Source organism: Balaenoptera acutorostrata, chromosome 11 (genome assembly GCF_949987535.1).
Source record: "Balaenoptera acutorostrata chromosome 11, mBalAcu1.1, whole genome shotgun sequence".
Classification (NCBI taxonomy): Eukaryota; Metazoa; Chordata; class Mammalia; order Artiodactyla; family Balaenopteridae; genus Balaenoptera; species Balaenoptera acutorostrata.
The window spans coordinates 84,720,025-84,735,249 of NC_080074.1; the positions used below are offsets into that span (position 1 = coordinate 84,720,025).

Below are 15,225 nucleotides of genomic sequence, written 5' to 3' on the forward strand. Positions count from 1 at the left end.
TGGTAAGAAATCTCACACTGACACTATTTAACATATTAAGTACATGTGTGAATTCTCACTAAATATAATGTATTAATGATGATACCTAACAAATGTGGAGTGCTTTGAGGTTGACATAACTTCTTTCATATGTATTTTGTCATTTAGCATTGACCCTGATTAAATTTTACCTTTATTTAAGAAGGATTTCAGAGTAGGCAAAGTTAAGATTGAATTCCAACTGTTTTTCTATTTTTAATTGAATTGGACATATGATTCTACGTATACAGATTTATCGTAGTAAGAAACTCAAATAAAATTTTATTTTTATTGACAAAAATGTTAATTGTTTTTAATATTTTATGTAAGTGACTATCTCTCTTGATGATTTTGTTTTCAAGAGGCTAGGAATAATATATATATTTTAAAATTAACCTAGTCTAATACCTATCTCTATGAATTTAAAGGGGGTAAATTACTATTTCATGACCAGTGGTTTAGTGGATAAATTCCCCATTACTGTAGCTATGAATTCTTAGCATTTTTTTTAAGTTTGGAAAGTAGTTTTATGATCCCTTAATTATAGCATTTATTCCAGATTCGAAGAATGGAGCCTGGAGTTTTTGAGGATCTATTAAAATTCTGGAAACAGTTTACTAAGTCTTTCATCATAATTTAATGTAGACTGAGCTACCAGAAGTGGGTTAGTAGTCCTGGAAGGGTCTGTACACTTTTATTTAAAGCAATTAGATTTATAATCATAAAAGATTTCACAGTTCCTCCAGGAATTCCAAAGGCTGAATCCCGAGAAATATTGGCAGCCCTCCCAACCCTGTGTTCATGACCCTGAGAAATCACTCAGTTGTCCTGTTCCTAACCTGCGGAAGGTGTTGAGCACCTGACCTGTGGGTAATGGGCCTCCGGCTTAGCGCCCTCCTCACGGGAGAGCCTCTGAAATACGTGTCCTCATTTTAGCCCAGTGACGGTTCAGAAAAGCAGCATTTACAAAACAGTCCCTAACAGCTAAAAAACGATGAGATGGAGATACTATGGCAGGGCAGGCTAGGGCTGACTCGCTTTTGCTGCCTCTTTTGGGTTCTTTATGTATTTCTTGTTGAACCTCTGTTCTCGCTCTGATTTTTGTGCCTCCGTGCCTGAGTCTGATGCGCTGTGTCTGTTCCCATGTGCTGCTCTTGAATGTTTCTTTCTTAGAACTTCCCTTCAAGAATTTCTTTGTAGCCACGTTCCTTAAGCAAGTCTCCTGCTTTCTGCCATCTCGTCCTCCTCTCAGGCTCTTCCTTTCTTTTCCCCATCATTTCTTGTATTTCTTTTAGTCTTTTTATTTCTCTCTTACTTTCTCCCTCTATCTGTCTTCAGCTCTCTCTCAACTCTCTTTCTCTGCCTTTCTTTTTATTCTTCCCTCCCCCCCTTCCCTTCTACCTTCCATTCTTTTTCATAATTATAGTAGAAGATGAAAGTTTGAATTTTGGCTCTATTTATAAAATATAATTCATTGAACACTAATCTTCAACTAAAAGCTAATAAATGTTTCATTAATTCATGTTTTCATAATTTGTTCTTTACGTAAGTTTGTTTTAAAAAACACCCTTCTTTTTATGCACCCGCAGTCTAGCTTCTGCTCCCACCCTCTGCTCAGCGCTGCCAAAGCCACTGGCTCTCTCTCAGCCCTCTTCTCCCACAATCTGTCTCCTGCTTTGAAAATCCCCATATTAACTGGAATCAGTTCAGCCAATATGTGTTACAGTGCTCACTGCATGTTAATAAAAGAGTCTCTCTGGTGTTTACTTTTCCTTCTGGATTATATGCTCTTCAAAGGCAGGTTTTATATATCCTTGGTACCTTTTCTGTACCCTTGGCAGCTTCCTCAGTACCTGGCTCAACAAGTTTATTGAACTTGATGGAACATAGCTAACATAGAGCATGGTTTCTGCCCAAGGTCTAGCAGAGGAGGAGAAGGGGGAAAGGGAGAGGGAGAGAGAGAGTGAGAGAGAGGGAGGTTGATTCAACTTTGGACCTGTAGGTGTAAATAATGTGTTGGCTGAGCAACGAGGAGAAAAATTGATTCGGACTGGGGAACTAGGGAAAGCTTCATTTCAAAAGGGATTTAAATAGAACCTTGGAGGATATCTCAAAAGTTGGTTATTATGGGGTGGAGGAGAAGAATATTCAAGGTAAAGTGAACAACGGAAATGAATGTGAGGAGGCAAGAGAGAAACTGCAGGCATTCCAGCCTGTGCTGTCAGGACTGAGAAGAGTGGAAGAGAGAGTGAGAGAAAGGGGGCAGCAGGAGGGGAGCGCGGGGGTGGGGTCTGATACGACAGTGGCGTAGATAGTGAGAGCTAGGATGAGATGGTACCACCAAATACCAAGTTTTCTCGAAACTTGCCTGACCATTACTGTTTGCTGGAACAATGAGAGTCTCTTAAAAGAGAGTGTAAGGGACACAGATAATAATTATACTGGGAGCGAAGGCCTACCCAGGCCTCTCCCAGGCAAACTGGGATGGAAGGTCACCCTGTGTAAGTACAGCTCTCTGTTGTTTCCCGTCTCCACTCATGTCGGTGGCACATACTTTTTCCTTCCCTGATCTCCACTGCATTCTATACCACGTGAGGTAGCCCTCCTTAATTTCCTAATTATTTTAACAATGCTGTATCTTGTTTTCCCAACTCAATCACTGGCATCTTGAGGACCCTGGGCTTCAGGCATTTGCATTCTTCTCAGTGCCGAGCACAGACGGGAACCTTATTGACACTTAGTTTGTCAGTACGTCCGTTAAGGAGAACAAGGACAAAAACACAGACCCAAGGAAACACAGGCACTGAGGAGGCATACCCCTGGTATATTAGATGCTATTACTTAAGCTGTCCTTTTGTAGCCTAGATCCAGGATTCATCGCGGTGTAGCCAGAATCCACACTATTGCAGCTGAAATCTCGCCTTTCTGTGCCTGAATGAGGGTCACAGCTCCAGTACTTTCCTTGCAGAGCCGGTTAAAAGCTCTGCAAAGTGCTTGGGAAATTATGTCATCGTTACCTCTTCATCCAGACCCAGGAGATACCTCTACTTGGAATATTCTGAGAGTAATCATGGAGAGTCAGGTTTTCTTCTTTCCAAAAACTGTTCAGGGATTTTACTGACATCGGCTAATGGAAATGCATCACTTTTCTTAGTGTTATGACTGATTATCATGTAAGCAACAGAAGTGATAAGAGTTTACCAATGAAGTTTCTAACCAGTTCATGTGACATGTTGATAGTAATGTGGCTCTTGGTGTCCTGTAATGAATTTTTAAACACCATGCTGATGAAAGAAGCTTATGTTGTTTTTAATGTTTCTTGTAGTTTATCCTGAGTGTCAGACTGGATTATAGGATCTCATATATGCTGTCAATATATAAGAAGGAATTTGGGGAGAACAATGGAAATGCTGAAACGTCCACCAATGGCTCTGCCGATACATTGCTGCCATCAGGTATCTCCTCTGTGACAATATTTCCTCTTTGGATGGTGTTTTCCTGAGAACTTGAAAGTTCCTTTTATGTTTTAAAACAAGAAGTATTCCTATGAGACAAAAATGTCTAAATACTCTCCACCAATAAAATGAAGGCACTGAGACAGAAATGAAATAACTTGCCTAGAATGGCAGCGAGGATGTTTGCTGCTACGGGTGCTCAGTCCTTTGAGTGCAGTATTTCTGGTAAACTTCAAAACTCTGTGAGGTCGAGGTACTGTGATTTTTTTGTTTTGTTTTTTTAACATCTTTGTTGGAGTATATTTGCTTTACAATGGTGTGTTAGTTTCTGCTTTATAACAAAGTGAATCAGCTATACATATATATATGTTCCCATATCTCTTCCCTCTTGCATCTCCCTCCCTCCCTCCCTATCCCACCCCTCTAGGTGGTCACAAAGCACCGAACTGTTCTCCCTTTGCTATGCAGCTGCTTCACACTAGCTATCGGTTTTACATTTGGTAGTGTATATATGTCCATGCCACTCTCTCACTTTGTCCCAGCTTACCCTTCCCCCTCCCCGTGTCCTCAAGTCCATTCTCTAGTAGGTCTGCGTCTTTATTCCCGTCCTGCCCCTAGGTTCTTCATGACTTTTTTTTTTTAGATTCCATATATATGTGTTAGCATACAGTATTTGTTTTTCTCTTTCTGACTTAACTTCACTCTGTATGACAGACTCTAGGTCCATCCACCTCACTACAAATAACTCAATTTCATTTCTTTTTATGGCTGAGTAATATTATTCCATTGTATATATGTGCCACATCTTCTTTATCCTTTCATCTGTCGAGGGACACTTGGGTTGCTTCCATGTCCTGGCTATTGTAAATAGAGCTGCAATGAACATTGTGGTACATGATGCTTTTTGAATTATGGTTTTCTCAGGGTATATGCCCGGTAGTGGGATTGCTGGGTCGTATGGTAGTTCTATTTTTAGTTTTTAAGGAACCTCCATACTGTTCTCCATAGTGGCTGTATCAATTTACATTCCCACCAACAGTGCAACAGGGTTCCCTTTTCTCCACACCCTCTCCAGCATTTATTGTTTGTAGATTTTTTGATGATGGCCATTCTGACTGGTGTGAGATGATATCTCATTGTAGTTTTGATTTGCATTTCTCTAATGATTAATGATGTTGAGCATTCTTTCATGTGCTTGTTGGCAATCTGTATATCTTCTTTGGAGAAATGTCTATTTAAGTCTTCTGCCCATTTTTGGATTGGGTTGCTTGTTTTTTTGATATTGAGCTGCATGAGCTGCTTGTAAATTTTGGAGATTAATTCTTTGTGAGTTGCTTCATTTGCAAATATTTTCTCCCATTCTGATGGTTGTCTTTTGGTCTTGTTTATGGTTTCCTTTGCTGTGCAAAAGCTTTGAAGTTTCATTAGGTCCCATTTGTTTATTTTTGTTTGTATTTCCATTTCTCTAGGAGGTGGGTCAGAAAGGATCTTGCTGTGATTTATGTCATAGAGTGTTCTGCCTATGTTTTCCTCTAAGAGTTTGATAGTGTCTGGCCTTACATTTAGGTCTTTAATCCATTTTGAGTTTATTTTTGTGTATGGTATTAGGGAGTGTTCTAATTTCCTTCTTTTACATGTAGCTCTCCAGTTTTCCCAGCACCACTTATTGAAGAGGCTGTCTTTTCTCCATTGTATATTCTTGCCTCCTTTATCAAAGATAAGCTGACCATATGTGTGTGGGTTTATCTCTGGGCTTTCTATCCTGTTCCATTGATCTATATTTCTGTTTTTGTGCCAGTACCATACTGTCTTGTTTACTGTAGCTTTGTAGTATAGTCTGAAGTCCAGGAGACTGATTCCTCCAGCTCCGTTTTTCTTTCTCAAGATTGCTTTGGCTGTTCAGAGTCTTTTGTGTTTCCATACAAATTGTGAAATTTTTTGTTCTAGTTCTGTGAAAAATGCCAGTGGTAGTTTGATAGGGATTGCATTGAATCTGTAGATTGCTTTGGGTAGTATAGTCATTTTCACAATATTGATTCCTCCAATCCAAGAACATGGTATATCTCTCTCCATCTGTTGGTATCATCTTTAATTTCTTTCATCAGTGTCTTAAAGTTTTCTGCATACAGGTCTTTTGTCTCCTTAGGTAGGTTTATTCCTAGGATTTTCTTCTTTTTGTTGCAGTGATAGATGGGAGTGTTTCCTTAATTTCTCTTTCAAATTTTTCATCATTAGTGTATAGGAATGCAGGAGATTTCTGTGCATTAATTTTGTATCCTGCTACTTACCAAATTCATTGATTAGCTCTAGTAGTTTTCTGGTAGCATCTTTAGGATTCTCTATGTATAGTATCATGTCATCTGCGAACAGTGACAGGTTTTCTTCTTCTTTTCCGATTTGGATTCCTTTTATTTCTTTTTCTTCTCTAATTGCCATGGCTAGGACTTCCAAAACTATGTTGAATAATAGTGGTGAGAGTGGACATCCTTGTCTTGTTCCTGATCTTAGTGGAAATGGTTTCAGTTTTTCACCATTGAGAATGATGTTTGCTGTGGGTTTGTCATATATGGCCTTTATTTTGTTGAGGTAAGTTCCCTCTATGCCTACTTTCTGGAGGGTTTTTATCATAAATGTGTGTTGAATTTTGTTGAAAGCTTTTTCTGCATCTATTGAGATGATCATATGGTTTTTCTCCTTCAATTTGTTAATATGGTGTATCACATTGATTTGCATATACTGAAGAATCCTTGCATCCCTGTGATAAACCCCACTTGATCATGGTGCATGAACCTTTTAATGGGCTGTTGGATTCTGTTTGCTAGTATTTTGTTGAGGATTTTTGCATCTATGTTCATCAGTGATATTGGCCTGTAGTTTTCTTACTTTGTGATAGCTTTGTCTGGTTTTGGTATCAGGGTGATGGTGGCCTCGTAGAATGAGTTTGGGAGTGTTCCTTCCTCTGCTATATTTTGGAAGAGTTTGAGAAGGACGGGTGTTACCTCTTCTCTAAATGTTTGATAGAATTCGCCTGTGAAGCCATTTGGTCCTGGGCTTTTGTTTGTTGGAAGATTTTTAATTACAGTCTCAATTTCAGTGCTTTTGATTGGTCTGTTTATGTTTTCTGTTTCTTCCTGGTTCAGTCTTGGAAGGTTGTGCTTTTCTAAGAATTTGTCCATTTTCCCAGGTTGTCCATTTTATTGGCATAAAGTTGCTTGTAGTAATCTCTCATGATCCTTCGTATTTCTGCAGTGTCAGTTGTTACATCTCCTTTTTCATTTCTAATTCTATTGATTTGAGTCTTCTCCCTTTTTTTCTTGATGAATCTGGCTAATGGTTTATCAATTTTGTTTATTTTCTCAAAGAACCAGCTTTTAGTTTCAGAGTCTGAATCTTTTAAGCATTATGCTCTTTTGGTGAAAATCCAAGGTGTTTTTTTTTTTTTTTTTTTTGACTTGGATCAGAGAACAGTGTGAAATGCAGCTATCAGGAGGAAAGGTATTTTGTAGGAATCACCCACTCAAGAATAAAGACATGGCATTCCCCACAATGGTCTGGATGTGGGTGTTGGTTTTATTGTGTGTGTGTATGCATGCGTTCGTTCTTTATTACCTTGCATGGTCGTAAATTGGTACTATATTTCAGTTTTTCATATTTAAAATATGTAAGAATGAAGCCACTCTATCTGTGAGTGTGGGAGCATAATGACATAAGAGCACAAAATTTATTGTAAAAATTTTGTGACTCTAGAAAGTACCTTGCAAAACCTAAGATATATTAAATTACCATTTTTCTGGATAGATCAGGCCAGTCATGGCAAGTTGGAAACTATGTTGTATTGAAGAATTAGCCAGTTAACAGAATTCTTTTGCTGGGGCAGGATTTGTACACAGATATGAAACTTTCTTTTAAACCACAACCACTGTGACAACATCAGGAAGCCTCCTCTTCTTTGTGCATCAATCGATTTGCTAGGAATGAGTCAATGATTATAAGTGTGTAGTTAATGTAGATGCTCAACCCAATGTCCTGCTGTCCGACTCATCGGTACCATCCAAAGACAGCATGCCTCTACGGAAGGGGTTAAGCTGTCCTGAGCTAGAAGTCTCCCTGGAACATTTGCAACAGTGTTGGTTTTATGCTTCCCAGAATTGTAGAACTCCAAAGGGCTATTTCCAGGAATGTTAGGGCAGAACCAGAAAGTCTTGCTGGCAGTTGCATTGACGCTAGCATAAGAATTATTGGCTCTCAGAAGCCAGACTTCTGGAAACAGAAGCTCTAAGTGTCAATAAAAGTGTGGGAGGGAAAGTCTAGGGGCATCCCCAGAAAACCAGTTCTCTCTGATTTACCTGATCTCTTAAATTGGTTGTATTCATTAGAGGTAACTTTCTGGGAAGAATTCTTTTTCCCTTTTTATGTCTTGCTCTGTTTTCTTTTCATACTTTTGGAGATGAGAAATGAATTGTGTACTTATCATAGATATTTTCAAAATGTTATTGTTGGGGATGAGTGAGGAATCATGATTGGTTCACATTAAAAAAAGAAAAATCAAATACCCTGTCCCAGAAGAAGAAGGGACGGATTTATAGAAGTAAGCTTAGGTTAAAAGATCATGTTGTTTGGAAGTACCATGTAGTAACAAGGTTCCTTATAGGTATACTGTGATTCTTTAAAAAATATTATCCTTCCATGTCATTACCCATTTAAATTAAATGTGTGTATATAGGTGTGTGTGTAATTGATGTATATATATATATATATATATATATATGTATATATATATATACACACACATACATACTTATATAGATGAGGAAACTTTGTAAATGGTTCTTTCTGATCTTTTAAATGTATCTTTGACTATAACAATATGTATTTTAAAATGTAACCTTCAATTTAAAATATTGACCGATAAGAGGAACTGTATTGTGACTTTTTAAAGTGTTAATTGACTTTTGGTGGCATAAAGAAATAAAGACAAAAATATTTTTAGGTAAGCTAATATTATTATAAATATTGGGACTCCTAATTATAAAAAGATAAAGAATGGATTTTACCATTTGTCTTTGCAGCTGTTGTTCCTGACATAGATGAAATTGCAGCTCAGGCAGAAACTATGTTTGCTGGAAGGTACAGTAACATTTATGTATCTTTATCTTGTGAATAAGATTTTACTTAGAATTTTATTGACACTTTATTGTTCACTTCCCTATATCTATTTAATTTTAGATCCTTTATCGTTGCCATCATAATTTCTGCCAGAAATGAAGCTGCTAATTTACTGTAGAAGAGAAAGCATAGCTTTTCTTTAGGTCAGGTAGAAAAAAGACAGGAGAGAGGAGTTCGTTGTATTGAACTTTCCCCTGAATTCTTTGCTTTTCTTTCCTCAAATAATGACAGCACACGAACGCCCTTTAAGTCCCCTGGTATAAATATTGCTGCCTCTTGCAAAACGTTGCCTCCCCAAATCTGAGAAATTTGAGGCAAGAAAGTAACTTCTTTCAACGTTATCATTAACTTTATAAGTGAGAAATAGCACTATTTTCTGCCAATTGGAAATATCCATGATTAAAGAAAATGAAACATCTCTGCCATGACTACTCTCCTTTGCTATCAGGTGCCCTGCTACTCACTGTTTTTAGGTTGTTTCTTTTTTTCCCATAAATGAAAGTAATAGTCAAAAAGAAAAGTAAAAACCGTAAAATGTCTGAGCTACAAATTATTGAGTTCCTGGCATTCATTTTTATTATAGATTTGCCATGAGTACCTAAACAAATTTCTGTACTAAGGCATTGCATTTTCTTTGGTTAGAAAGAAAGACAAGAATGAGGAATCAGGGGAACCAAAAAGGATTTTTATCTCTAGTGAACATTTGGTTTAGGTTTGTTTTTATCTTGTTTTGCCAGTTTTTGCTGTTGTTATTGTTGCTGTGTTTTCCTGTTCAAGTATTTCATTATTCCCGAGAAGAGAGAATAAACCAGTGTATGATTTTCACCCTAAGATAAATGGACTTTTTATCAGGGGAATCGTGCTCAGAGTCCAGATACACCGAACTCGCAGAGTTGCTCTGGTGACGCCTGTGCGCATGAGCACTGCCTTCCCCGTGCCTCACCACCTGTCGTGGAGAGGTTTTTGGACTCGGGGGAAGTTCAGTCCTTGATGTACATCCAGCCAAGTATGTCTTCTCAATAAACGCTTCAGGATTGATTCAGATTCTATCTTTTGTCTTTGCCTAGATGACCAAATCATTCCGGTTTGCCTGCTACTTTCCCAGTGCAATCACTGAAAGTCGCCTATCTTGGGAACCCCCTCAGTCTTGGACAAACTGGGACTTAGGTCACCCCTACTTTCATGGACAAACAAGTTTTCTCTATGTTTTGTTTCCTCATTAGTTACCTGAGGCCAAAAAAGAGTAAAAATTTCTTCCTTTGTACTTTCCAATTTGTTTTTTTTTGGGGGTGGTGGGTGATAACTGGGGATGTGCACACAATTTTAACCACTTCTGACTAAATTTTATGTAAATATAAGTTATTTTAGAATAATTTTTGGTTTTATAGAAAGGAAAAAAATCCAGTTCAACTTGATGATGAAGGAGGCAGGACATTTTTACGGGTCCTCATCCATCTAATCATGCATGACTACCCTCCTCTGCTATCAGGAGCCCTGCAGCTGCTGTTCAAGCACTTCAGCCAGAGAGCGGAAGTTTTACAGGCATTTAAACAGGTGAGATTCAGTAGCCCTCAGTGGTTCCACAGCAGAGGCTCTGAAAATATTGTTTATAACATCCAACCTGACTTCATGGTTGCAGAGTTAATGAGACTGTGCAGCTTTTCCTGGGGACACTTTCTATTTTTAAAGATAGATATGGCCTTGTCTTAGGCCAAGACACGGTCTATTTTAGAAAGAGATCCCCACAAGTGATTTTTCAGTTAATATCTTTAATGTAAATGACAGGCACTAAGATTTAGGAAGGCACTGGGAGATAATACCATATTAGGAATTTTGTTGCCAGTGCTGTTATTTTGACCCCAGATTTTACTGATAAATTTGGGTAATGCACTGAAATAAATGTCGTGATTGAAAAAATGTAGAAATCCAAAAGAAGGGAATTGTGATGGATCTAATCTTTTTCTTTGTCGTCTTTGAATGATATCAATCTTGAGACCATTAATGAGAACTATCTCAGGGCTTACATGTATTTCACTAACATTTATTTAATAGAGCATTGATCTCCATTAGGAAGTTTTACAAGGCTATGTTAAAATATGAAATAATTAAAAGAGTAATTATATAAATACAGATAATTATTCATATATTTGTAAATGTCACACAATACATATAAATTTAGGTTTAGACTGTATCACTGTTTTCTTCCACTTATTTTTATGCTTCTACCTCTTTTCAAATAGAGAGAGTCTCAGAAAAATTAACTTTAGCAGTAAAGTTAGAGTTAGGGTATCTCTTATTTTAAATTACTCTTTAACACTTTAAAAAGCTTTGCTTAGGCTCACTTTTTTATATGTATAATTCTTCATAACATGTGAATATATTGAGTAGAGTTCACAGATACTTTCAGGGGAATTTTCATGATCAATATACATCTAAAATATGTAAAATATATGTAAATATATGTAAAATATCCATAGATATTCTAGAAATACTAAACTTCAACTGAGGGGCAAATATGTTAAAAAGACTTGGGATTTTTGAAATAAATGAAATAGGAATAAAGGAAATTCCATAAGTAAATTAAGTCAACTAAGGTTTGCAATTCTGTTTCCAGGTGCAGTTACTGGTGTCCAATCAGGACGTAGATAACTACAAACAAATCAAGGCAGACCTAGACCAGCTTCGACTAACTGTAGAAAAATCCGAGTTATGGGTTGAGAAGAGCAGCAGCTATGAGAATGGAGAAATGGGTGAAAATCAAGTAAAAGGTGGTGAAGAGCCAATTGAGGTCTGTTTTCAAGATCTATTTTGAAATAATCCAAACAATATCTTTTAAATCAGCATAAAATTTCCATTTGCCAAGTCAAATATCTGCATAAACTTGTACTTTGGTTAATTCTTGTCAATTGCTCTCACTTGTTACCTCATCTGACTACTTTTTCACTCTTTCTCCTTCCCACTGTAAATCCTATAAGCCAGGAATCAGGACAATAGGAGGGAGTGAGGTGGAGAAAAAGAGGAATAGGTCTTAAGCTGAGACCTGTACAGAGAGGGGAATTTTTGTTTCTACCATTCATGGTGGCTTTTTATTGGCAATCTATAAAACATTCCTTTTATTATTGAATAACCTTATAAATATGTAAAAATATCCAATGGAAGGACAATATGCTTTATTACCAACATGAAAATCCCCCAAATCTGTTTTCGTCTACAGAATGGTAAGACGCTGATCATAAATCCTGTTATATTGGTTTTAATTTTCAGTAGGTTAATTAGTTGCTGCTTTCAGATTTTGCTAAATACTAAATGAACCATAAAAATTTTTAAGCAGTGTTTTAGTAGACTAGTGCCAACACTATAATTGATAATGTATTGAGTTTCTTAAATACCTCTCTAGTGTTTTATTTAGTTGTTATTTTATTTTATTTAACATCTTTATTGGAGTATAATTGTTTTACATTGTTGTCTTAGTTGCTGCTGTATAACAAAGTGAATCAGCTATATGTATACATAATCCCCATATCCCCACCCTCTTGCATCTCCCTCCCACCCTCCCTATCCCACCCCTCTAGGTGGTCACAAAGCACCATGCTGATCACCCTGTGCTATGCGGCTGCTTCCCACTAGCTATCTATTTTACATAGTGTAAAATAGTAGTGTATATATGTCCATGCCACTCTCTCACTTCGTCCAAGCTTCCCCTTCCCCCTCCCCATGTCCTCAAGTCCATTCTCTGCATCTGCGTCTTTATTCCTGTCCTGCCCCTAGGTTCTTCAGACCCATTTTTTTTTTTTTTAGATTCCATATGTAGGCGTTAGCATAAAGTATTTGTTTTTCTCTTTCTGACTTACTTCACTCTGTGTGACAGACTCTAGGTCCAACCACGTCACTACAAATAGCTCAATTTAGTTTCTTTCTATGGCTGAGTAATATTCCATTGTATATATGTGCCACATCTTCTCTATCCATTCATTGTCGATGGACACTTAGGTTGCTTCCACATCCTGGCTATTGTAAATAGTGCTGCAGTGAACATTGTAGTACATGACTCTTTTTGAGTTATGGTTTTCTCAGGGTATATGCCCGATATTGGGACTGCAGGGACGTATGGTAGTTCTATTTTTAGTTTTTCAAGAAACCTCCATACTGTTCTCCATAGTGGCTGTATCAGTTTACATTCCCACCAACAGTGCAACAGGGTTCCCTTTTCTCCACACCCTCTCCAGCATTTATCGTTTATAGATTGTTTGATGATGGCCATTCTGACTGATGTGAGATGATATCTCATTGTAGTTTTGATTTGCATTTCTCTAATGATTAATGATGTTGAGCATTCTTTCATGTGCTTGTTGGCAATCTGTATATCTTCTTTGGAGAAATGTCTCTTTAGGTCTTCTGCCCATTTTTGGATTGGGTTGTTTGTTTTTTTGTTATTGAGCTGCATGGGCTGCTTGTAAATTTTGGAGATTAATTCTTTGTGAGTTGCTTCATTTGCAAATATTTTCTCCCATTCTGAGGGTTATCTTTTGGTCTTATTTATGGTTTCCTTTGCTGTGCAAAAGCTTTGAAGTTTCATTAGGTCCCATTTGTTTATTTTTGTCTGTGTTTCCATTTCTCTAGGAGGTGGGTCAAAAAGGATCTTGCTGTGATTTATGTCATAGAGTGTTCTTCCTATGTTTTCCTCTAAGAGTTTTATAGTGTCTGGCCGTACATTTAGGTCTGTAATCCATTTTGAATTTATTTTTGTGTATGGTGTTAGGGAGTGTTCTAATTTCCTTCTTTTACATGTAGCTGTCCAGTTTTCCCAGCATCACTTATTGAAGAGGCTGTCTTTACTCCATTGTATATTCTTTCCTCCTTTATTAAAGATAAGGTGACCATATGTGTGTGGATTTATCTCTGGGTTTTCTATCCTGTTCCGTTGATCTATACTTCTGTTTTTGTGGCAGTACCATACTGTCCTGATTACTGTAGGGTTGTAGTATAGTCTGAGGTCCCGGAGCCTGATTCCTCCAGCTCCGTTTTTCTTTCTCAAGATTGCTTTGGCTATTCAGGGTCTTTTGTGTTTCCATACAAATTGTGAAATTTTCTGTTATAGTTCTGTGAAAAATGCCAGTGGTAGTTTTATAAGGATTGCATTGAATCTGTTGATAGCTTTGGGTAGTATAGTCATTTTCACATTGTTGATTCTTCCAATCCAAGAACGTGGTATATCTCTCCATCTGTTGGTATCATCTTTAATTTCTTTCATCAGGGTATTATAGTTTTCTGCATACAGGTCTTTTGTCTCCCTAGGTAGGTTTATTCCTAGGTATTTTATTCTTTTGGTTGCAGTGGTAAATGGGAGTGTTTCCTTAATTTCTCTTTCAGATTTTTCATCATTAATGTATAGGAATGCAAGAGATTTCTGTGCATTAATTTTGTATCCTGCAACTTGACCAAATTCATTGATTAGCTCTAGTAGTTTTCTGGTGGCATTTTTAGGATTCTCTATGTATAGTATAATATCATCTGCAAACAGTGACAGTTTTACTTCTTCTTTTCCAAATTGTATTCCTTTTATTTCTTTTTCTTCTCTGACTGCCGTGGCTAGGACTTCCAAAACTATGTTGAATAATAGCGGTGAGAGTGGACATCCTTGTCTTGTTCCTGACCTTAGAGGAAATGCTTTCAGGTTTTCACCATTGAGAATGATGTTTGCTGTGCGTTTGTCATATATGGCCTTTATTATGTTGAGGTAGGTTCCCTCTATGCCCACTTTCTGGAGAGTTTTTATCATAAATGGGTGTTGAATCTTGTCAAAAGCTTTTTCTGCATCTATTGAGGTGATCATATGGTTTTTATTCTTCAATTTGTTAATATGATGTATTACATTGATTGATTTGCATACATTGAAGGATCCTTGCATCCCTGGGATAAATCGCACTTGATCATGGGGTATGATCCTTTTAATGTGTTGTTGGATTCTGTTTGCTAGTATTTTGTTTAGGATTTTTGCATCTATATTCATGAGTGATATTGGTCTGTAATTTTCTTTTTTTGTAGTATCTTTGTCTGGTTTTGGTATCAGGGTGATGGTGGCCTCATAGAATGAGTTTGGGAGTGTTCCTTCCTCTGCAATGTTTTGGAAGAGTTTGAGAAGGTTGGGTGTTAGGTCTTCTCTAAGTGTTTGATAGAATTCACCTGTGAAGCCATCTGGTCCTGGACTTTTGTTTGTTGGAAGATTTTTAATCACAGTTTCAATTTCATTACTTGTGATTGGTGTGTTCATATTTTCTATTTCTTCCTGGTTCAGTCTTGGAAGGTTATACCTTTCTAAGAATTTGTCCATTTCTTCCAGGTTGTCCATTTATTGGACATAGAGTTGCTTGTAGTAGTCTCTAAGGATGCTTTGTATTTCTGAAGTATCTTTTGTAACTTCTCCTTTTTCATTTCTAATTTTATTGATTTGAGTTCTCTCCCTCTTTTTCTTGATGAGTCTGGCTAATGGTTTATCCATTTTGTTTATCTTCTCAAAGACCAGGCTTTAGTTTCATTGATCTTTGCTATTGTTTTCTTTGTTTCTATTTCATTTATTTCTGCTCTG

The 15,225-nt window shown here is 37.2% G+C and overlaps 1 protein-coding gene across 3 annotated transcripts in view; it reads left to right on the forward strand.

Annotated features, from left to right (window-relative positions):
- ITPR2 (inositol 1,4,5-trisphosphate receptor type 2) overlaps positions 1–15,225 on the forward strand; it is a 521,140-nt gene that overhangs the window by 205,913 nt on the left and 300,002 nt on the right. For all 3 annotated transcript variants that reach the window (XM_057555894.1, XM_007194868.3, XM_007194867.3), the window contains exons 23-26: positions 3,344–3,473; positions 8,543–8,600; positions 10,028–10,193; positions 11,254–11,427. In XM_057555894.1, the coding sequence (XP_057411877.1) occupies positions 3,344–3,473; positions 8,543–8,600; positions 10,028–10,193; positions 11,254–11,427 (528 nt within the window). The remainder of the gene's footprint in view (positions 1–3,343; positions 3,474–8,542; positions 8,601–10,027; positions 10,194–11,253; positions 11,428–15,225) is intronic.